Below are 23,716 nucleotides of genomic sequence, written 5' to 3'. Positions count from 1 at the left end.
CATGCCTCATTTTAATTGGCTAATTACTGTAGAGTGTGACTTGGTGCTAGTGGCCACGCCTCCCAGCACATTGGTGTTGGTGGTGAATGCGTGTTTAAATAAGATGAGACCTGGTCTTATAGCTTTTAAAAATGGCAAACAGTCCAGCAGCTACTGTGAAGACACGTCTCTATTTTAGCCTCACTATTGGATCCAATGTACAGCAGAGATATGGGAAAACAAGCAAATAGCATTAGACTGGACAGTATAGCAGGCTGTTTATGGGCCTCCTATCACAGGCGGCTATAGGAGTGGAACCTTTAGTGGCGTCTGAGGCGCCACCCCCAAATGTTTTCTCTGCTTTAGGTTTTTAAAATACCTTTGTGTCACTTCCCCTCAGTCTCTGTGACTGGACCAGCAGATGAATGGAGCAGAAGTTCGACGAACCACGACCATGATGCTATTCCCTAAATACATCAAATGTAACTCTTTCTATTAATTTTTTTGTTTCTGTATCACTCTTAAATATTGCTATAATATTTGATTTGCTTGCGGTTTTCGATTTTTTTAGTTTTTCTTTTTTTTATTTCTGTATTATTACAATCAAGATTCTCTTTTTTGTTTGAAGAAAATCCCCAAAAGTATGTTTTATGCTAAGTTGGTCCTTTTTATTTTGGAGAGTTTTCTCCTCTCTGTTTCTAAAAGCAGCATGCACCGACACTGCTGCTTCTGCCTCGACAATAATACCCTCAAGAAAATGATGACGTCATTTCTAGTGTATTTGATTTCCAAATGAATTAATATAGCAACTATTTTTAGCTTCAGTATAAATAAAGATGATAAATAAATAAGCCCATCAGTAGAAGCTGAGTTTGAGCAGCTGGGATGAACTCATGGCTACGTTGAGCAGCACTAACCTTGCCAGGCAGTATGATAATGCTCAGCCGTGTGCTCCCCATAACTAGACCTTGAATAAAGTCGTTTATTTCAATAAATAAATAAACATGCAGCAGGCAGCAGAGCAAAGGCAAGGTCACAGCTCTAGCCCTGAAGATGTCCATCAGCAAAACACACATGTTGCATATACATATGTTACACCTTTACATTGCAGAACGATATACACCATCTATTTATGCATTTAAGCTGAATTAATGGACATGGTCTCCTTTCAACAATGTTTTAATATAAAATGTTAACCACGTGTTTACAACTGCAAACAAATCCCCAACAAATGCATTTCCCTCGAAAAATAATTGAGATTGTGGTTCAGTTGTATGACAACCACATTTTGTAGGACACAGAGTTTGATCAGAGTCAAAATATGTGCCCTGAAAAAAGAAAAAAAGGGATCAAAGATTGTTAAATGAATACAAGATTGAATGGATTTTGTCTTTGCCATGTTTTTCTGTTTCGTAGTTCAGGGCAGGACGGATCAGAGCTCGCTCTCTGTCCCGAGTCATTGAGCCCAACCACCTGTTTTCTTCCTGCTGCTCCCCCTCTCAGCAGAGGGCTGTGTGGTTACTGTCTCTGTGTGTGTGTGTGTGTGTGTGTGTGTGTGTGTGTCACAAGATAATGATGAATCAAGAAAAAGAGGTCAGAGTTGTAGTGTGAACAGCAAAAAATCCATTTGAAGAACTCACGGAGATGTTTTCTTTCATGTTTGTGAATGAGGGTGAATGAGTGACTGACCACACTACATATGTAGGCCTACTGCATGTTATGGCAAAGGCTGACACTTCACTGCCGCTATTGTCATTTTCTGTAACAATGGTTCATGTTTCATTCTAAAATGTCTCCTGCTGTAGCAGGTTTAGAGTGTCAGGTCATCAACAGCAGTAAGAGGAAGGTAACTTCTCATCGCCTCATGCTGGAGGCAGCACACTGGCTGATTAACCTTGTGCAACATGCTGATACACCACTTCACATGTCCAAAATAGTTTATAAATGATGATGCATTCTTGTAGAATAAACTGGGTAACTTTTGCTCCAACTCAACCAGCTACAATATCACAATTCATGTGATGTATTCATGCATCAGTGATACTGCTACAGAATGATACTCCCACCATGAATACAAATGGGGAAGACTCCATTTAATAAAAGAATCAGTCGCTTTGAAATGAACGTAAAGTCAACACAGAACTAAACTCAATAGAAAGTGAACATTTAGGATGTAATTCAGGTCTGTAGGTTTAAACTACATAATAAACCTAACAAAACAACCTTGTCTCCTGGACATTCTGGTGGTTTTTGGATATGTATGGCCAGCAATAACCTGTATTGGAGTAGATTGAGCTTGATTTGCTCAGTAAGCACTTTCTGTAAATGTAAATTTCTCCCCCATATGTTTTTTTTTAAATTTTATTTAATTTATTTATGTATTTTTGCCATCTTTCTCAAGTATATATGTGTTTATGCTGGGATGATATTTGGATGTTCATTTCCTGATTTGTTATGTTTTGCTTATTAAAAATCATAACATCTGGACTTCGCCTCTTTTTTAAAGGTTTGTATAAATATTTAACTGATTTTGAAAAAGATATATGAATTTAAATGTCTCCAGCGTGGCCATGTAGGAACATGTGTAGGTGCATCCATGTGTGTGAGGATTCATTCAATCAGTGGGTGTGTCCTTCGGATCAGATCATTAAGAATCGGAGCAAATGAAAGTGCTCCTCCACTCAGCCTAATGAGAGGGATGAAAGCGACCCTTAATTGTTGTCCACAATGGCTGCGTTATTTCATTAGAACTAATTACCCTGTCAGCCATGCCAGCAGTAAGGCAGGCCAACACACACACACACACACACACACACACACACACTGTGGTTAGCATAAATTCAATAGTCTTGATCAATGAGTGGATGAACAAGAAATAAGGAGGTGATATAGTGGTATGGAGTTTGTTCACTGTTTTTTTGTCTTCTATGGTGTGATCACACTAACGTGTGACTGTCTATAAAAAACAGGGCAAAGTTAAAGCAGGAAAGTTACTCTTGTCGTATTTCTAGCTCATTACTTTATAAATGTCTCTTTTCCACCGCATCACATGACTCTAAATGGTAAATGCTCTGTACTTGTATAGCGCTGTTCTAGTCTTCCCGACCACTCAAAGCGCTTTCACACTACTTGTCATCATTCACCCATTCACACACTGATAGACAGGGTCTAAGTTGCCACCAGGCTAACTCATTCAGGCACAGTTACAGGAGCAATTTTAGGGTGCCAGGTATCGAACCGCCGATCCTCTGATTGAAGGACGACCCTGCTCTCCACTTAGCCACGGTCGCCCCACAGACTCTACTCGACTCACTTTTGGTACCAGGTCCTTTTCTCTTTGCTGCGGCAGACAGTATCCCCTCAGTGTAGGCGCTACTCCCATCGATCACTGCAGCGACACCGCGGGGAACGGCCGGAACTGCACTTCATCGATTGTACAGTGTAGTACCACGTAATATACCGTGTACGGATAGTGTAAATTGTGTACATAGTGTATGGTGTAGTGTATGAGTGTACACAGTAGTGTATGTAGTGTATGGTGCAGTGTAGTGTAAGGCATAGTGTATGGTGTAGAAGTGCTGTAGCAGTAATGGATGCAGTGCACAGCATAGTGGCATGCAGTGTATGGCGTAGCATATGTCAATACAACGGATTGTATGATCTTACAAAAAGTTACTCCTCCTTTTATGCGTTTTCCTGCGAAAGCCAGCAACACTTGTCAATGTCCGCTCATTACATAACTACGGTCTTTTCAAAATAAACTTCCATCTTCACAGGGATCTTAGTAAGGATTAGGCAACAAAGTAGATTGCTGTGAAACCGCGGAAGTGCTTCGTGAATTAAGCAAGTTACAGGACAAACAATCACCATTTACTTCTCATTTCACAACGAACAACGGCCTCCTGAAAGACCCGTGTTTGTTTGAACTGCACACCATACACCACCTTCACTACGGTGTACAGTACATCAAGGATTTATTCTGTTTTGCTTGCTTTCTCTCTTCTTTTACTAACACACACACACACACACACACATATAGCGTGAAGCTAATGCAGATAACGCGATCTCTCTATTGTCTATCGCCATTTTGTAGTCTGGCGAGCGTGGTCACGCACAGACTCCATTTTTGAGTGTAGTTCCACGTGACGTAGCAACGTTTAGATTACATCACACGTTGTCTGAGCTGTTGTCTCGCCTCTCCCCCACCCACACACGCATGAATGCACACACACACACACACACACACACACACACACAGTAGTGTAGTGTAGGCAGCAGTGTGTGTACTGTACACGTAGTGTACATCATGTACTCAGTAGTGTATGTATGGCATAGTGTGGTGTACGTATCTTTCTACCAATCACTGTAGCTTTTCTACTATCTTCCTTCTCCTTCATCCATCTCTATTCCAGCAGTTGGTCTGTGAAGTCAGTTGTGTCCATTCGTTCAAATTAGAGCAGTTTTCCAGGGAAGGCAGAGAAGTGTAAATCAGCCTCAGCCAGCTGGAAACACAGTGTGGTGCCCTCACAGATGAAGGGTGCTTCTTTACTCACAGAACACTGGCTTGTTTAGAAAAGCCTGCAATGTCCTACTGTGATGTCTGTGTTTTCCAGAATGAAACCATTAGTGCTGAGAGCATCAAATAAACATATACGCCTAATAATGATAATGGTAAGGTGGTAACTGTCAGAAATCTGATTTATGTGTGTGTTGGCCGGCCACTAGTGATCAAGTGTGATCAAACCATGTTCACAAAGTCCTGATGAAGCAGATTAGCAGGCCCCCCCCCCCCCCCCCGAATGGATGGCAACAAAGCAGGTTTCAAACCTCTAAGTAAACATGGTTGTGTGTTTGTGTGTTTTACGAGGAAAGAATTCACCTCATGTGTTCGATCTCAAGAATACACACATTGGGCCTTGTGCGTTTTCTTGTCTAACTTGATCTGACTTTTTTTTCGGATGGTGGGCCCGTAAGAGTGAGCCTCGTCAGATTCACCAGTCACATGCTGTGCCTTGACTTCATGGTAAACAGGGCAATAACTTCTGTCACTGTCCCGCTCTAGTTCAAACACTAATTGCCTTAATCAACACAAACACACTGGCCCCACTGTGGGACACAACAATGGCGACGCTCACGCTCTCTAACGACCCACTCACTGCAAAATGGCTCCATTGCTATGCTGATATGTTGATGTAAATTAGCAGATTTTAGATTATAATTACACCTCGCCTCCTCGGCGGCAGAGTCGGTTAGAGTGGAGCCTTATGGAATAATTGGGGAGGCAAATGAGAGTGAAGACATGAACAGGAGACATTAAAGAGAATTCCCTTGCTGGGAACACTGGGCTACCTGTGCTGCTGGAAACCTCCAGAACAGGTGATTAGGCAAGAGTAGGTGTCATTAAAACTCCATTAGCACAAAAGCCAACCCCCGGTGCTCACCGCAAACACACACCAACACACACGCATATGCTCTACCTCAGCAGTGTGTCTGTGTGAGACACACTGAGTGCATGTCTATCTGTGCTGAGTATCTAATGACTCATTTAGGACCCCTACCTCTGGGAATGTGACAGTAAGGACCCTCTTGTGGTTGGCTCACTAAGTGCCTGCTTATTAATTAAACACAGCTGAGGCTCAGGGGAGGGCAGCAGTCCTGCATATCAGCTTGTCAAGTTTCACTCTGTGTGGGGCTAAATGAACAGGGCCCTTCTGTGAGTGCAGGCCAGCTGGATCTATGGGAAGACATTTTGGTCCCATGCATCAGAAAAGAAAATATCATTTGCGAAAGGCCAAAACAAACACCACAGACGCAGACACGTGGTCATACTGGGATTCTTCTCTTCTCGTTAAGGGAGAGAGCAATCCAAATAGCCCTGGCTGTGTAGGTAAGTGTGCAGTTATCTGAGGTGCAGTCCTAAATATCTTGAGAATGAGATAATTGAATCATTGAAGTGGTGCTGTGAGTGCCAATTATCATTCTGCCATTAAAACCCTCTTCACCAGCCTAGTAATTTCCCTCCAAATGTGTTGTTCTAATTATGAATTAAACTCAAATAAGCTTGGGTAGTGAACCCAGTTTTATTCCTTTCAGAGGCCGTACCCTGTTCGCCTTGTGTGCCTCCGTTGTTTCAGTCGTACGCTTTATTCCTGATTCCTGAGTTGGACTTGCAGCGGTGTTTGACGGAGTATCGCCGTGTATTATTGTGTAATTCACAGAGATAAACCTCCAGCTTGTGACTGCATCACCTTTGATTGAACCTCTTTATATGGCTTTGTTTAATGCGCCCGTATTGCTTTTCGATTACAGCTTTTGCAGAAATGACACAGAATTCCATTTGCCGTAATGCCCTAGCCATTGCCTTTGTTTGCATTGTGGCGGTAGTCTTGCAGAACCGTAATGGGAGATTGAGCCAGTTGTTCACAAGTACCATTTTAGGTGAATGGAGGACAGTGTCACTGGAGCCTAGATGGAATCTGGACTGCAATGGCAGTGTCCGGCCCGCGATCATTAATCCTTGAAACTGGACCATTAACAGGGAGAAAGGAGAGCAGGTTGTATGTGGCTGTGTGCATGTGATCTATTTAACATCCTGGCAGGAAACACCAAACTCAATGATCTAAACTGCTATACTGCTCTGCTGACGTCACAAAGCCGTTTGAGAAGTCACTTGTGAAGTCAGCATAAGATTCAAAATTTTTCTGGTGAGTTTTGAGCTTTCCACTGTTAGAGTAGTATTGTGCACATTAACTGAGTTGCCACGGTATGGGAGTAAGTCCAATGGAAAAACTTCTAAACGGCTCATTTATAGTTTTTTTGTCATTCATTAAAGATATATTTTTTTCTTTGCACATCACAGATGTTAATCAAGCCATCAACGTATTTCTCTGGTCTCGATATGGTGAACAACATGTGCATTTAATACCGTTCTCTGACCTCATACTTTCATGTTAATGTTTCGATCAGACTTCTAAGTGTTACAGAAATGTTTCAGGTCTGATCTAGTCGGACCGCCATTGTTACTTTATGTGGCTTCTTCAGACATGAGACTGAATTGGCAGCACATCTCTCTTTCGTTCAATCTTTTTATTTTCAGTTTACACAGGAGTGCGACATGCCACTCACAAACAGAACAGCATGTAACATACCTGCCAACCACACAAACAACAAATCCCGGACACAAAAAAACAACAAAAAACAACAACACCACAAAAAATGAATGAATAAATAAATAAAATAAGTAAATAAACATAGATCATCATCCTTCTACTAGATACCAATGAACATTGTGACCCTAGCTCCCTGGGCGTCCCCCGGAACCCGAAGTTACAAAAACCTCCCTCCTACACACGTCCACTTTTCGGCCCATACATTGTACATGCCAAATATTGTCCTCCACATGAGTTACATACAATATGGCGGCCAACCATACAAACAGTCACACACAGTGACAAACACAATATTGTGGACCTTCTTCCTTCAGAGTCACTTGGATTCCACGGTTGCAAAACCTCTTAGTATGATTTCGGCATGTTCCTCTCCAATAAAATCCATAACTGGGTTCTAAACAGAGAAGAACCCATCTATGTCTCCTTGGAGAACATGTGTGAGCCTTTCCAGTGGGAAAGCAGCACATCTGTAACACACTTTAGTCAGTAGAATGTTGCTGTTACTGATAGGAATGATGGTCATTTGTATTTCTTTGTCTGTGAATATCGGTTTCATGTACTTTGTTTTGGCTGTTTTGATAAAGCTTCATTCAATAAGAAATGGTAACTTGTTTTCCTGGCTCCAGTTCTCTGGAGGCCTACTGATTTGGATCTCCAGTCTTTGTGATCGAGCTCTTAACGGGGCTACATCTACCTGATGACGTCACTATTCAAATGGTGTTGTGCTGTTCAGTGACTGGGGACTGTCCGGGGAAAAAACTGTCAGACTTCTTCTCAAGAATACACACGCTTGAACACGAACACACACACACACACGCCTCACACCCAGAACTGGAGCTGTCACCCTGTATACACCTAATGAGGATAAACTCCCCTTTAACCTCACTGAGGAATCCCGTTAATCGTGTCTCCACTGATGGGGAGGTGGGTGGTGGTGTCGGAGGGTGGGGAAAACTCCAGCCTCCAATTATATGAAATGTTAGCGCTAGAGTTGTGTCAGTAAATCTATACTCAGTAATGTACCTGTGTGTGTTACTGTGTGCATGTAAACTTCATCACAGTAAACACTTTACCCGGCCAGTCTCTTAACAAGCTTGGGCTCTGTCTCTCTCACTCTCACTCACACACACACACACACACACACACCTTTGGGAATAGGGTGTCAGTGCTACAGTAGCATGGTACCATGCTGCCTTTATGATTAGGTTCTGGTTAAGTTTAGTCTGTTAACATGGCCATGGTTAAAAGAGACTGCTGGCATGGGAAGGAAAGCCAGTAGTGGTGTCCACTGCCACACACAGTATACCCAACCAAACATCAACATATAGAGGCTTCCATGCAACACGTTACTAGCTGTGTTTTCAGGAAAGTGTCAGGCTAATTTTCAAGGTCACAAAAAAAGAAGTAAGAATTAGACGCATTTCCATCGACTGCTCTGGTGAAGATAAACTCTGAGGTTTGGTCAGAAGTTAAATATGGTCGTAATCAACCAGTGAAGGAGAAGAAGAAGAATTCGAGTTTGTGAAACAAAACAAGTGGCCTTGGGCATCTATCTTACCGGGTATAATGGAAAGATGGAACGAGGTCTTCAGGAATTTGTTTTAATTGGGGAAATTTGAATTGTTCTTTCACGTCAGCTTTTGACCATGTTTCATGCTGCCCATAGACGAGGACAGGCATTTACGCTTATTAGGAATATCCGGGAAGATAGTTCATTATTTGATTAATTAATGAAAACATTGTACATTTCCTGCATAATGCTTTTACACTAAATATTTCCTTTGCACAGGTAAAGAGAGCTGGAGCATGGCTCGGCACCACTGCCCCGCTCTCCAAGGACCACTGCAGGACAGACACTGAAGATGAAACATTAATAAGCTCATCCTAATGTGGGTTAGGGGGCAAACAGAGGTAAAGGCGTGAATTATGGAGTGACTGTGGCTAAGTGGAGAGCAGGGTCATCCTTCAATCAGAGGATCGGCGGTTCGATCCCCGGCTCTGCTTGTCGCATGTCGATGTCCTTGAGCGAGACACTTAACCCCAAATGTGCTCCCGTAGCCTACGGCGTATGAATGTGATAGATTCTGAATTGTGAGTCGCTTTGGATGAAAGCTAAATGACTGTAATGTAATTACTTACAGTGCACAGATAAAGTCTTGCGAGGTTTGCACTACACTCAAAACCCAACATATTCTACTCAATGCAGAACGGTTTGTATGGCAAAGTTCCATTTAAAGTCTCGTGCACTGCTCAGTTGTGCTCTGACATCGCTGTTGCTGCTAAAGCTGCTCATAATATCACTTCACGAGCCCTCCCTCTGAGTTACCCTGATCTGTCCATACTCCCCATCCTCCTTGATGTTTAGGAAGTGATGCGTTCAGGGCCTCAACACCAAACACAAACTCTATAACAGATGCTTTGAAATCACCAGCAAGTATTCAACATCTCATGAGTTGGCTGACTGAAAAATGAAGAGGAGGGAGCTTTTTAAATGGGAGTGCCCCCGGTACCACATGATGTCGCATTCTGCCTCCAACGCAGCTTCTGAAGACAATCACCTGTCATTGTAGCCAGTGTGTCAACAGGTGCATTTCTATTGAGCCTAGTATTCCACTAATAATCACAATAATAACCCAATAGGAATAAAAATTCCTCATGTACCATCTGGCCAGATGTGAAGGAATAGAGTTGAGAAGGGGCTGTAAACCTTTGTTTACACATTCAATAGGAAAATATTAGCGCGTTATATAAGCTTTTGTTTTGCCAATCTTTTTTTCTGTGGAAGGAGTGAAAACATTCTTTCTGCGTGTGTTACATCATCACAATCAACAAAGTCGTGATCTTTCATATTTATTCATCACTCATTATTTGATCTAACTGCATAGCATGAAACAAACGCTCTCCTTTCGCAGACAAGAAGCCTCACAAAAACAAAATTGCCGTCCGACAAAAACGTCGGAGTTGATCAACCATAATCATGGCGATGACTTTAATATAAACTGCTTTAAAGACCGGTAGCTGAAAAGGTTGCTTGAAAACTCTTCAGAATCAATCGTGTTGAAGACATATTGTCCATACAACTGCAGCTAACGCACATAATACACATGAATGTATATTGATGCCTATATTTACTGGCAATTGACAAAAAATCATATTCAATCATGCATTTCCTTTGTTCTTGACTTTACATATACTCTTTATCATTGAACCTAGAAGGCCCTGCCAGTTCCAAATGCTATATTAGAGACAAGAAAGATAAACAGATATGCAATCTGCTCATATTTGTCTTTAACCTTCCTGTTATGATTTAATTCTTTTGCATTATTTTACAACAGTGCATTTCTTTACTTCTCCATTTGACAGCATTTGCTACTTTGTTCTTGAAAAGTACAGGAGCAGGAGTATGGTACAGTACTCTAAGGGTGTGTGTGTGTGTGTGGTGCAGTTGTCATCTCACCCCGAACATTTGTCGGAGGTCAGGGTCACGGAAACGGAAAGGGATGTTGGAGACGTGTAGCCTCTTGGGCTGCTGCTTCTCCGACGAATCGCTGGACTGCAGGTGGAGCTGCTGGGAGCCCTCCGTCTGTACGACCTCCTCTGCCTGCTGCAAGGAAACACACAGCGTGCCAAAGATTAGCTCCTATCATGGATACAAAAAGAGAGGGTCCAGGTGTGAGGCAAGGTTGTTCAGCTGGATGTCTCACGTTAAAACAATTGAGAAGAGATCCTATTAATAGAGGAACTGACAGAACAACTGAAATATTAAGGAAGTAGAGAAGTGTGGAAGGGTGAAGGACGAGTGTGAGGGGGTATCAAAGAGAGCTCTGGATCTTCCTGTGTAGAATTAGATGTCAGGTCATTTTATATTACTGAGATCTCCCCTCTCGCTCTCTGCTCTCATGACATGTGCTCTGGGACATTAAGGAAGCTGTCTGGAAGAGGAATAAGAAACAACATGAACCAACCTGTCATACGTTAACACCAGATCATACGTTATCATGGGCCTCGGAGAAGAAGAGCATGGGTGCAAAGCATAGAGGAAAAAAAGAGAGTAATGCAAAGTACTGGAATGTCGTGGGTCAAGAGGGAGCTGAGCTTGAAGGCAAAGCTCAAGATTTAACAGCGGATCTCCATTCCAGCCCTCTCTTATAGTCATGAACTTTGGGTAATGGCAGAAACAATGAGATGATTGCAGATACAAGCAGTATCCTTCACAGAGTGGCAGTAGAGATAGGGTGAGGAGCGCACACATCCGGAAAGAACTTAAGGTGGAACTGCAACTCTAGCAAGGAGCCCAGTAAGGTGGTCCAGGCATCTGATTGGGCTGCTTCCCTGTGGAGGTATTCTGAGCATGTCCACACCCCTGTGGAGACCCAGAACAGGCTGGAGGGATTACATATCCCATCTGGCCTGGGAGCGCTTTGGGATCCTCCATCAATAGCGGGGAGCTGTCTGCTTTAGGCCATCTGTGCTACATAACCTGTCCGCACCACAACCCATGAGTGGTGGCAAATGGATGGATAGAGGGAAGTGACATCATGTCATATTGCATTCTGGGTATTTCAGCGGTCAATCAACTATAGCTATACAATGCTATAGCTGGGAGCTGTACATTTGGAATAAGCCCCAGGACCAGCACTTGTAGTGATTTGGAGCGGTGGCCTTAGTAGGAACCGCAGGTCGTGAGATGTATTTGTTCCCCTTTTTTAATTTGTTTTACAGAGACAATCAGAAGACACAGCAGTCAATGCATCAAATATCCTAACTGTCAAATACAAGTTGAAATGAATCAGTAACAGTGGTAAAGTTGAGAAGTATTGGAATATTTCAAAGTGAAAGGGAAGTCACACTCATTGCCATGATGCAAAAATAAGAAACCTTTATCCCCTGAGAAAGGGAAACCCTGGAGAAGAATCACAGGCATCGTTAGCCTGGTTTGAGATCGACTTATCCTCTTCATACAGGATTGTAAGCTTGGACAGGTCAGCTCTCATGTCAGCTTTGCTCTGTGAAATGATTTTATTATTCATTACGCTGACTTCAGTAACCCAGTTCCCTTGTAGCCTTTACCATCTAAATACTTTGGTGGTTTGTTTTTTCTAATGGGAAGCCCATGTATCAGTGCATCCCATAGGGCAGAACCCAGCCATGGGCAAAGCAGTGGCCTCTGTGGAAGAGGAGGACCTCCCACTACTACTTCCACTGAAACAAAAGACTGAGCACACTAAGGCTATCAATGGTTTTATGTGTTGAATCTAGTGCTTTAACTCTTAAGGCAGGCAGGAGATACGCTCGTTAGAGCAGCAATCAGCAATACTGGACTCCAATCTGGTGTTTGGCTCTTCTTGTTCTCTTCTTGCTCGTCATGGTGGAAGAAATATGTCATTATTAGTTTGAGCATTTGTCAAGAACTTATTGTGAAGTTTTGAAATTCAAATCTTTATTATCATCAAGAAAATAGTGTCTTCAATTTAAATCGCATGACTCATCACTTACATCACTGTGCTGAGGTTATTAAATAGAATTTCATGATAAAGCGTAGTTTTTTAAAATTCATTTTTATATGTATACTGTGTGTATATACCACCAAAATTCAACATTTTGCCAACATTTCTAACTTCAATATTGGCAAGGTCACATGGTGATTTGTCTTATTGATTGGTTGCCAAATGCCAAGAAGGCGGGTCCCATTTAACATGAGCCTGTTAGAGGCAGTCACCATAGAGGGGAGAGAGAGGAGGGAGGAAGGAAGAAAAGACAAAGCCAAGGAGGTTCATGTCCTTCGTACAGAGAGTGATGGACAATGAATGAATGATGAACTCTCATCCCTGACGTATTGTGGTTTAGCCTGGTTTTAACCGAAATGAACTGACATGAATGCAGAGCTGTGAGCAGTCAGGGTTGTCGACGGGCTCTCGACACGCAGCCCGGGTAAGATGACACTGCAGGTGATGACTAGCTGTGTCTCAATTTGCATACTTCTGTACCTACTCTTGAACCCGTGCATAAGTGCATACACAGCGACAAGTATGGCAAAATGCAGTGCACCGAGTACCCAGATGGTGTACTCATTACGGTCAGAACATTGAGCGTGGACGGCTGGACACTTATCACCCTTCAACGATCGCCATCTTGGCTAAATTGCAGAAAAGGAGGTTTCATCAGCGGTTGCTGTTGCTCCTGTGAACACCTCCCGATACAAACTAAGTAATATTCTGTTGTCGGACAGAAGGCATCAGATCATTTGGTTGATTTCAGTCTGTAATGATTTGTAACTATAACGCTGCAGCTATCCAGCTAGCTATTTCATGTTCGATTCCACACTACCCTGTTGAAATTCATGCACTAATCAAGTAATCACTAGCGTTCAGTCTACTACAGGCAAAGTATCCGAGTTAAGAACTTCCCGCTGAAAAGCCAGTAGATATGCAGGACAGGGGATGTCCTTTATTCTGAACCATCATCTGAAGCTTCCTGCTGGTCATAACGTATGCCTCCATCAATTCATCACACTGTTAATGTGTGTATGTGCTGTAATCCTTCAGGTGAGTCTAGTCTGGTCTCTCTCTCTCTGTTTGTGTTGGCACATTGAATAGTTTGCATGGGTGGCTTCCCTCTTTTGTTAGTTTGTCTGGCCTGGCCTGGCCAGTTATTTTAGTTTGTATGAAGTTTAGTGTCACATTTATATAGAATACATTTTCTTACTGCTACCTCTTGACTCTGTGTATTATGTTATTGAAACTTTCTGTAAGTCGGTTTAAAATATGGTTCAAACTGTGCTTGTGTGTTGTTTGCAATGAGGAGCAAAAAAAGGAGTGAGAGCAGAAAGAGTTGACGTACATAATGAATCAGACCAACACGGGGATGGAGGGATGGAAAGAATGAAAAAGAGAGATGAAGATGGAACGATGATGTCAGCTAAACCTGCCCGATCAATGAGAGAGAAGTGCTGAAGGTAGCAGCAGAGAGAGAGGGAGAGAGGGAGAGAACAGTAAGGGAGGAAGGGTTCAGAGATGCATGCAGGCTAAGTGCTGATTGAAGAGAGAACCGTTAAAATGGAGAGACAGGCAAGTGAGGATAATGGCATGGCATTACATCACACACACACACACACAAAGCTGCATAGGCAAAGAACGCTCTAGTGAATGGGATGCAGTAATCATGTGTGTGAGAAAGTGAGAGACGCACAGAGAGTCGTTTCAGTCCTCGGCCAACGGACACACACACACACACACACACACACACAGCCATGGCTGTGGGCTCGGGTGTTGCAGGTCAGATGAATGGTGTGCACACAAGTGTAATTATCCCGTCAGTCCTCCTGCACCTCCACCTCTTCACTTCAACACCCACTGAACCTCTGTGCCACAAAACACACGGAGGCACAACTATTTTCAATTGATTTCCTTATTTGACTTTGACTGGTAGATTTGTAGATGGACAATCATCAATGTCTACAGGAGGTCCTTCCTGCCATGCCCCTGTACAACCAGTCCCTTCTTAGTCTTCTAAGTCAGGACAGGGAGGTCGGGTGGAGCCTCACACTTCACCCCTAACAGACTAAAGGCGAATACAGACGTTCTCACTCTGAACTCATACACCCTTTATCCTCTTTGAATTATATGATCCATAACAGCACTGCAACTTTACAGTATACATGCCCCCAGCCCGTCTCAGCCTATCTTCTCTGTGACATTCAAACTCTATTGAACCCTCATAGTGAACCTGATGTCTGTGTATTGTTTTGTAAAAGGTATATTTTTGTTCTGCATTGTCACTAGCAATTGATACTTAATTGATTCATCTGAACTTAAAACCACATCACCACAAAACAATGAGAACAGTATGACAACGTTAAACTTCACAGTGATCTCTTGTATACAGTAGTGCAGTGAACAGGTGGTCCCCTGAAGAGCTGTGAAGTGGGAGGAGTGGTTTTGGAAGGATATTGTTCCCTTATTGACTACTCTAATAATACTATTTCTTATTTGATGGCCATCGTTTGAAATATAACAATAAGTTCTAAATTCTATAATACCCATGAGACATTCAGGGGCACCAATCCGAACTGTGAAAAATTGGACTTTAACCTCTGCAACCACAAGGTGTATTTGAATAACGTTAGTGTTATAATAAAGGGAACACTTGTGAGATGTGTTCAGATGTGTAAATACCAGTGTATATGTTACTGGTTCAGAGTAAATGAAGATGGGACACAGCTCAAATTGAAAAGTTTCAGGTTCGCCTCAAAAAAAAAAGAAGCACTTACAGGAATTATTTTAAATGATGCAGCTGCAGGTCTAAACCTCTCCCAAACCACAATATGTGAACAGTCTGTCTGCAAAGTTTGACTTTGTTAAAGTGGCACCATCTGTGCCATTTGAATTTTATCATGTAATATATGTCACTTGTATATCACTAATGGTGTTCAATACATCCAAATACAGCAGCTTTAGCTTGATTTTGAAAGCCAGAATCCTCTCTGAGTCCTCTCTCTGGCTCTCTCTGCTTACTGGAGTTTTTCTCGATGTCAGCCTCCTGTAGGCTGACATCGCAGGGCTCTACCTCAGCAACCCATTGGTTGATTTCAGTGATTGAAACCTCATTCGAAGCGTTAGAGCCAATATAATTTAGCTATACTGACCAAAATGAGATTGACAGCACTGTTAGCCAATCAGAATCAGCAGGGCGCCGTCCTGTGAAACATGCTTGGTTGTGACGCAAGGCAATTCTCAGACTTCCTGCTTCGACTCACAGCAGCGTAGAAACACCCGGAATGATTTTAGTGTAACACAGGACGTAGATCTAATTTATTTCTGTCTTTACCGGGAAAATAGACATATCGATGAAAAACAGCAACGGTAAGAGACATTTTACAACTATCGTTTGAAGCGATTTCTGTTGTTGGTGTTCTTTGGCTCATATCTCGCTCAAAATACCACAGCGGTAGAGCCAGAAATGTGGCGAGTGGGTTGACTAGGTGGCGCTATATGGATTTGATATTTGGTAATTAATTGAGTTGTTTGAGTTGTGTTTGGAGCATGTACAAAAGGCTTACATGTTCTTGTAGCCCAGGTTCTGCTGTTTGATGTGCAACATCATATTAGTTTGTGATAAGTGCATTTTTTACGACGGTGTATGCTAAACTTTCTCTACAGCCCCCAAAAAAGGGGGCGCTCGGACTTAAAACTGCAGTATGTATGCCTAATGTAGATGATGTTATTTGAGTGATAGGAGCAGCTAGAGTGTTAGCATAGCATAGCCCTGATCAATCCGAACGCCATACAGAAAACAAGCATTTAAAAAGCCGTTTGCTGTTTGGAGGACTGAACTGACAAAGCATGAATTCAGACTTTTTACAAATCAGTATCATGATGTAGTTATTTCAGCATTCTTTTGATCCGTTTATTGCAATCAAATCACAGCAAAATCTGTTTATTTTGGCATCATACCACCGGAGTAAACCAGCTATATTCAGCTAATGTGTGACTTAATAGATACAGGGACAACAGCTCGGTGAAACGCCTCTGGAAGATGTTATGGACCCAGAAACGAAGGCGATAAAAACTTCCACAACAGGTAAAGCAGTGATAGCGGTTATTTCTGCCGGGTTTTGACGGTGGAAAGAAACATTGTTGGCATACAAGATGCTCTGAACAGTCTGTTGGTACCTACATGGAGGTAAGGCTGCTCATCCTCTCCGGTAACACGGTGGAGAAAATCCCTTTGCGTTTGGTGTGAACACAGCATTACACAGTATGTGAAATAACCCTGTTCAGAGTAGCCAATGCATCACAAATCCCTACATGAAGTAAGTTTCTCTTGTTGATCCTTGTTCCACTGGAATTTCCCATTCAGCGTGTGTGTTAACACATGAAGCTGTAGTCTTTCGTTAAGCTTAGCATGGTATGGAATGGAACGGCTTTAAGGCGGTAAGCCTTCTTCTGCCACATTCAAAGAGCTCAAATCCGTCTCTGCACTTCTTTCTTCCTCTGTGGTCGCCATGCCTCCACCATCCATGGTGTGTGAGCAGTCAGGCAGGAAGGAGAAATAATTACATGAACATTATCATACACAAGCAGCCTGAGCTTCCTCCGCTGTCACCACGGAGACAGTACTGAGCTGTAGAGTCCGCGTGTGTGTCCGTGTGTGTGAGGGGGGGAAGCTGTAGAACTAATCTCCCCAAACAAGCCTCCCTCATGGCAGCTCCACAGAATCACACACAAGCAGCCCAAAACGCCTCAAACTCCTCCACCTGATTATACACCCACTTAGATCTCCCAAATGTGTCATTGCTGTGTTTTTTGAGTGAACATGTGTGCATATCTGTGTGTGTGTGTGTGACTTGCTGAGCTCAGCAGTGCCCCTTTCCCAGCCTATAATTGAAGCTATCAGATGGGAGTGCTGCCAGACGGGTAGATTACACACGGTTAGGCTGCTACAGAGCGCTCTCGCACCAGGGATTAGACCAAGACACACACACACACACACACACACACGCAGAAACACACAAGCACTTGAAAGGAGACAAGAAAGTAAACTTGGCTCCATCTTTAACCCTGGTCTCTGTTGGAAGGTGGTCTCTGTGGACCCTGGAGACCGAATCAGCAACAGAAACAGATCAAATGTCTGTCAACGCCAGACCAAAACCTCTCCCAGCATCCACGAGGTCAAAGGTCATCGCCATGAGTCAGTGGACGGCTGGAGAAAGATCAGGGAGCACCTTCATATCCGAGACTGAGACAGGGGTAACCATTTTGCCAAATATACGACGACCTGTTCGTACATGCCTGAAGATTCATCCTGATACATCCCTGGTGACAATTGAGATATATCTCCATGACAAGTGATCACATCCATCCGCTGAGGAAGGCCATGAGATGCACAATCACCACTTCTAGTGTGAAGATAACTATTTCATCACTGGATATGTAATACAATCACTTTTCTTTCATTTAAGTTTACAAAATCAGATTTCACAATATGATATATTTAACCAGCTGCAACTGGTATCTTCATAGGAACATTTTCATTGAGCAAAAAGCATATTGTTATAACTAAACAAATAAGGTACAAACATCCAACTACAATATTTGAATACATGTACTTTGTTTCCATCTCTGACGAAAACACAATTGAAATGAAGTTCTGTACCACAGAGGTGAGAAGAGACGCTGATGGTTAATATTAGTCTTTTCGTTAAAAAAACAACACAGCATGAACCTGATATATTGCTCTGACAGCATATTTTATGACAGTAAATGTAGTAAGTGACTTTTAGGCCACAGTCAACGTGCATTCGTAGAGTGTCTGTATCCTTTATCCTGCAGTAACTATGTCTCTTGACAGTAACAGTTACAGCCTGTGACAAACTCTCCACAGCGACTGTAAAACACTCCCAGTAATGCTGACTGTACCGATCCTCCTCCTCTCACTGGACTCCCCCACTCTGCCATCACTGTCTGTACGCTCCCATATCTTCCCAGCGTGCTCCATTCTTATTGGCCCTGACAGCTTGAAGGCTCCTCAACTAGAAACAAGTGGTGGTGCAGTTAACTATGGACATCCTTAGCATTGCCTGCGTGCAGTTCTGTGCTTAAATGCAGCTTCAAATTGAGCTCATTTGTCAGTGTCTGTCCTGCTGCATCTGAGAATGTGCATATATACGTGTGAATGTATACGTCATGGATGCAGTTGGACACTTGCTTGATCTTAAAATAAAAATCTCTTCTCTCCTCATTGTTGGAATGCTGTTTAGCATTCCAACTATTGTTCTTCGACTCTTTATTGTTGGAATGCTGTTAAGCATTCCAACTATTGTTATCCTGTTTCTTTATTCAACTTTTATTTCTTCCGTCGCACCTCTTCTTCTCCTTCATTTTTTAAGCTACAGAAACCGTTCAACTATTAAAATCTTCAGCTCTTTCACCAGAGGGGTGCTATGACTTTTCATATTTCTAACCTTTAAACTTTTGAATTATTAAGCTTTTTATTTTCAATGGGATCTCTATGGAGAATATTTTCAAATGGCTTCAGGCAGACAGGTGTTTGCGATTGAGCCAATTAGTGATGTTGATAAACACACAGACTCACAGACACACGCGCACATACACTCCTCTCCCTCTCTGTGTGTCTCTCTCATACAGTCATTCAGGTCTTAGGGATCTTTAGAGGTCTTTCCCCCGCCTCTCCACCCCCCCCCCCCACACAGACACACACACCATTTTAAAATAAAAGCCGCACACACATGATTTGTTGCAGCTGTTACGTGTTGCAGCTCGGCCAATCAGATATGAGGATTCTGATAAGTTTCCTGATTCGAGTGACATTTACACACACCGCGACACAAGAGGGAGAGGCGAGGAAAGACATGGCAGAGCAGGACAACAGTCATGTAAGCTGTAAAAGATAAAACATCGGACAATCTCCAAATGAGAAAGTTTGCCAGAGATATCAGAGCCTCTCTCTCGCTCTCTCTCTGCCTCTCTCTCTCTCACTATTTCTCTCTCTCTCTCTCTCTCTGTGTCTGTGTCTCTCTCTCATACAGTCATTCAGGACTTAGAGACTTTTAGAGGACCCCCCCCCCCACACACACACACCCCATTTCAAAATAAAAGCCCCAAAGAGTGAATTCTAATTGAAATGCTTGTGATGAAGCCAGGCATTTAATAACCTCTGTTTATGTGTGTCAGACATTATGATTATGTCTCCTCTCCCCCTCACCCAGCACCACCCTTTCAAAATAAAAGCCCCATGGATTAACTGTATTTAAACAAGCTCAAAATTAGGATTTTTTGTTAAAAAAATGAATGATCTTACTAATACTGCGACAACTACTACTGCTGCTGCTGCTAATATAGTATTACTACTACTGCTACTACTACGATAACTTTTGCTGTTGCTACTATTACTACTACTGCTACCATCAATATTATTACCACCACTACTGCTATTACTACCACTACTACTATTACTTATACGACAACTGCTACTACTACTACTGCTATTCATGCTACTAAAAGTAGTAATACGACTACAGCTATTAGTACGACTGCTACTAGTACTACTACTACTGCTACATCTTCTACTGCCATTACTATTACTACTACTACTACTACTGTGATATTAAATACTATGACCAATACTACAGCTATTACTATGACTACTGATACTACATATTCTACTACTAATTACTAATACTTCTACAACTAATAATACTTCTACTACAACTTCTACTACTACTACTACAAATATCACTACTACTACTACTAGTACTTATTCTAATGCTACTAATACTTCTACGAATAATACTTCTACTACAACTTATACGACTACAAATATCACCACTGATGAATTTTTTTAAGCCACAGAAACTGTTCAAATATCAAAATGTTCAGCTCTTTCAGGAGAGGTGTGATATGACTTTTCATATTTGTAATCTTTAAACTCCTTGAATTATTAAGCTTTTTGCAATTTGTTTTTGAATTGGATATCTATTTTCAGCAATGTTTTTGCGATTAATTTCAGTTTTCAGCATTCCAACGCATTTTCAGCAGGAAATGCTTTTTCTAGTTCAACTTCTATTTCTTCCGTCGCACCTCTTCTTCTCCTTAATTTTTTAAGCTACATAAACCATTCAACTATCAAAATGTTCAGCTCTTTCACCAGAGGGGTGCTATGACTTTTCATATTTCTAACCTTTAAACTTTTTGAATTATTAAGCTTTTTATTTTCAATGGGATCTCTATGGAGAATATTTTCAAATGGCTTCAGGCACACAGGTGTTCGCGATTGAGCCAATTAGTGATGTTGATAAACACACAGACTCACGCGCACATACACCTCTCCCTCTCTGTGTCTCTCATACAGTCATTCAGGTCTTAGGGATCTTTAGAGGTCTTTCCCCCCCACACACACACACACAAACACGCCATTTTAAAATAAAAGCCCCACAGAATGAATTCTAACTTAAATGCTTGTGATGAGCCTGTCATTTAATAACCGGTTTGTGTTTATCTAACATTATGATTCTGTCTCCTCTCCCCTTCTCCCCCACACCCCATTTCAAAATAAAAGCCCCAGAGAGTGAATTCTAACTGAACTGCTTGTGATGAAGCCTGTCATTTAATAACCTCTGTTTATGTGTGTCAAACATTATGATTATGTCTCCTCTCCCCCTCCCTCCCCCACCCAGCTCCACCCTTTCAAAATAAAAGCCCCATGGATTAACTGTATGGAAACATTAAGCTCAAAATTAGGCTTTTTTGTTGAAATAATTAATGTTCTTACTAATACTGCGACAACTACTACTGCTGCTAATATTTCTAGTATTACTACTACTACTACTGCTGCTGCTACTACTTCTACTACAACTTTTGCTGTTGCTACTATTACTCGTGCTATTACTGCTACCATCAATATTATTACTACCACTACTGCTATTACTACCACTACTGCTATTACTACCACTACGACTATTACTTATACTACAACTGCTACTACTGCTATTCATGCTACTACCAGTACTAATACTACTACAGCTATTAGTATGACTGCTACTAGTACTACTACTACTGCTACTTCAAATACTGCCATTACTTTTACTACTACTACTACTACTGTTATATTAAATACTATGACCACTACTACAGCTATTACTACTACTACTGATACTAGGCTACTACTTCTTCTAAATACTAATACTTCTTCTAAATACGAATACTTCTACTACTAATGATACTTCTACTACGACTTCTACTACTACTATTACAAATATCACTACTGCTACTACTTATTCTAATGCTACTAATACTTCTACTACTAATAATACTTCTACTTCAACTTCTACTATTACTACAAATATCACTACTTCTGAAATTAGTTTAAGCTACAGAAATTGTTCAAATATCAAAATGTTCAGCTCTTTCAGGAGAGGGGTGCTTTGACTTTTCATATTTGTAATCTTTAAACTTTTTGAATTAAGCTTTTTGCAATTTTCTTTTGAATGGGATCTCTATGGAGAAAATCTTCAAATCCTGTTATACTTCAACTGTCAAAGCCTTCTTCTTCCTCATACTTTCAGCTACAGACACCATAGTTAGACATTTCAACCAGAAGGTTTTTCAGCAGTGCAGTTTAAATGCTTTCGGGCTTCAACATTTTTCAGACAGATAGTCTCCCATTTCTTAATTTTCAGCAAATTTTTCACAATAAATTTCAGCTTTCAGCATTCCAACGCATTTTCAGCAGGAAATGCTTTTTCTAGTTTTCTTTCTTGTTTGATGCATTTTCAATCTAGGTTTCATGTTGTGTGAACTGTGGTGTCAAAGGAACTTCACAAAGATTGTCCTAGAGTCAAGCAGAGAGGTTCCAATCTCGGTTGCCTGCATGCTTCCCAGTGTGCCACCCAGAACTACAGACAACTCTGTCTCAGCTAACTATCTCCAAACCTTCAAAGGAGAAAAGCACACAGGGGATTGGTGGCTAAATTATACATAAGTTCAATCACAAGATAGCGGTGTGAATGTTAGATGTCCTTGTTCTTTATGCCTTCCCTCCAGTGGACCCAGCATTATGGCTTGGGTCTCCAGCAGCATGGTGGCGGTGTTGCCTCCCAGCTGTGAACAATGGAGCAGTGAGGAGAAGCTCTGCTCCTGGCCGGAGGAGGAGACCCTGCTGACCAGCGCTGAGCTCTCCTCCTCCAGCTTGAAGGTGGTGGGCTGCTCGCTGCTGGAGGCCCTGCTGGAATCTGAGCTGAAAGACTTTCTGGTGAACCTGCATGACTACATCTGATTTTGTGTGAAATCTGACCCAGTGGCCACGATGATCAAGAATAATAGTATAGAAATACAAGTCGAATTGACTCCAGTCTAATGTACTTGTTTACTAACATTAACTTTAGGGATGGAGGTTACGTGACAAATGTTGACTTTTCTTTATACAGTGAAGGCGCGGCGGTCTCCTGGTGAATGACCCATTTTGGAATACCTACAAATTATTTATGTATGAAAATACAGGGAAAATGATCACGTCTTTCCACATGGCTAATACAGACAATAAAGAAGAACTGTAGAATCACCGTTACTGTGTTGGCTGTGAGGGCGGGGGTGTTGCTGTCGTTTCCCGGCTGTTCGCTCTGCGTGTGTGTCGCCGCGTACAATGTCAGGGCGTGCTCGGCCACCGTGCTTGGTCCTGTGTAATCTGCAGGCGGGTGGGCGTGGGATGTAGTGTACTCAGCTGGGATGCCATTCTGTGGTGGAGGAGGGTACTGGGCCGGTGGGAAGGGTTGGGCCATGGCTTCAGGGGGAGCTGAGGCCTCTTGGTTACCCTGCATGGATAGAGATAGATGGATAGACAGGACAGACAGAAGGGACAAAGCAAACCAACTGGTTAATAAGGTCCGACTGGTTTAGTTGTCTGAGCCGTGGTGTAGCTTGTCAAATAGATCTATTGTGTAAATATATAATGTAGACTGACCATTGCAGAATGTGGATTTCTGTATGCTGGTTGACAGGCAGACAGTGAGGCTAATGCTTCTCACAATTTGATCTCAGTCTCAAACAGCTGCT

General features: G+C 42.1%; 1 protein-coding gene across 1 annotated transcript in view; it reads right to left on the bottom strand.

Moving 5' to 3' along the window:
* rbfox3a (RNA binding fox-1 homolog 3a) overlaps positions 1 to 23,457 on the bottom strand; it is a gene marked incomplete at its 3' end in the record, with an annotated part of 65,033 nt that extends 41,576 nt beyond the window's left edge. Inside the window, exons 1-2 of the mRNA XM_079293750.1 lie at positions 23,227 to 23,457; positions 10,606 to 10,752 (exon numbers count right to left, since the gene is read on the bottom strand). Of these exons, the coding sequence (XP_079149876.1) occupies positions 10,606 to 10,752; positions 23,227 to 23,442 (363 nt within the window). The 5' untranslated portion in view covers positions 23,443 to 23,457. The remainder of the gene's footprint in view (positions 1 to 10,605; positions 10,753 to 23,226) is intronic.
* Positions 23,458 to 23,716: the final 259 nt, after the last annotated feature.

This window comes from Melanostigma gelatinosum, assembly GCF_949748355.1.
Source record: "Melanostigma gelatinosum genome assembly, chromosome: 21".
NCBI classification, from domain to species: domain Eukaryota; kingdom Metazoa; phylum Chordata; class Actinopteri; order Perciformes; family Zoarcidae; genus Melanostigma; species Melanostigma gelatinosum.
The sequence above is the reverse complement of the archived record's forward strand: the minus strand, read 5'-3'. Positions and strand labels throughout refer to the sequence as shown.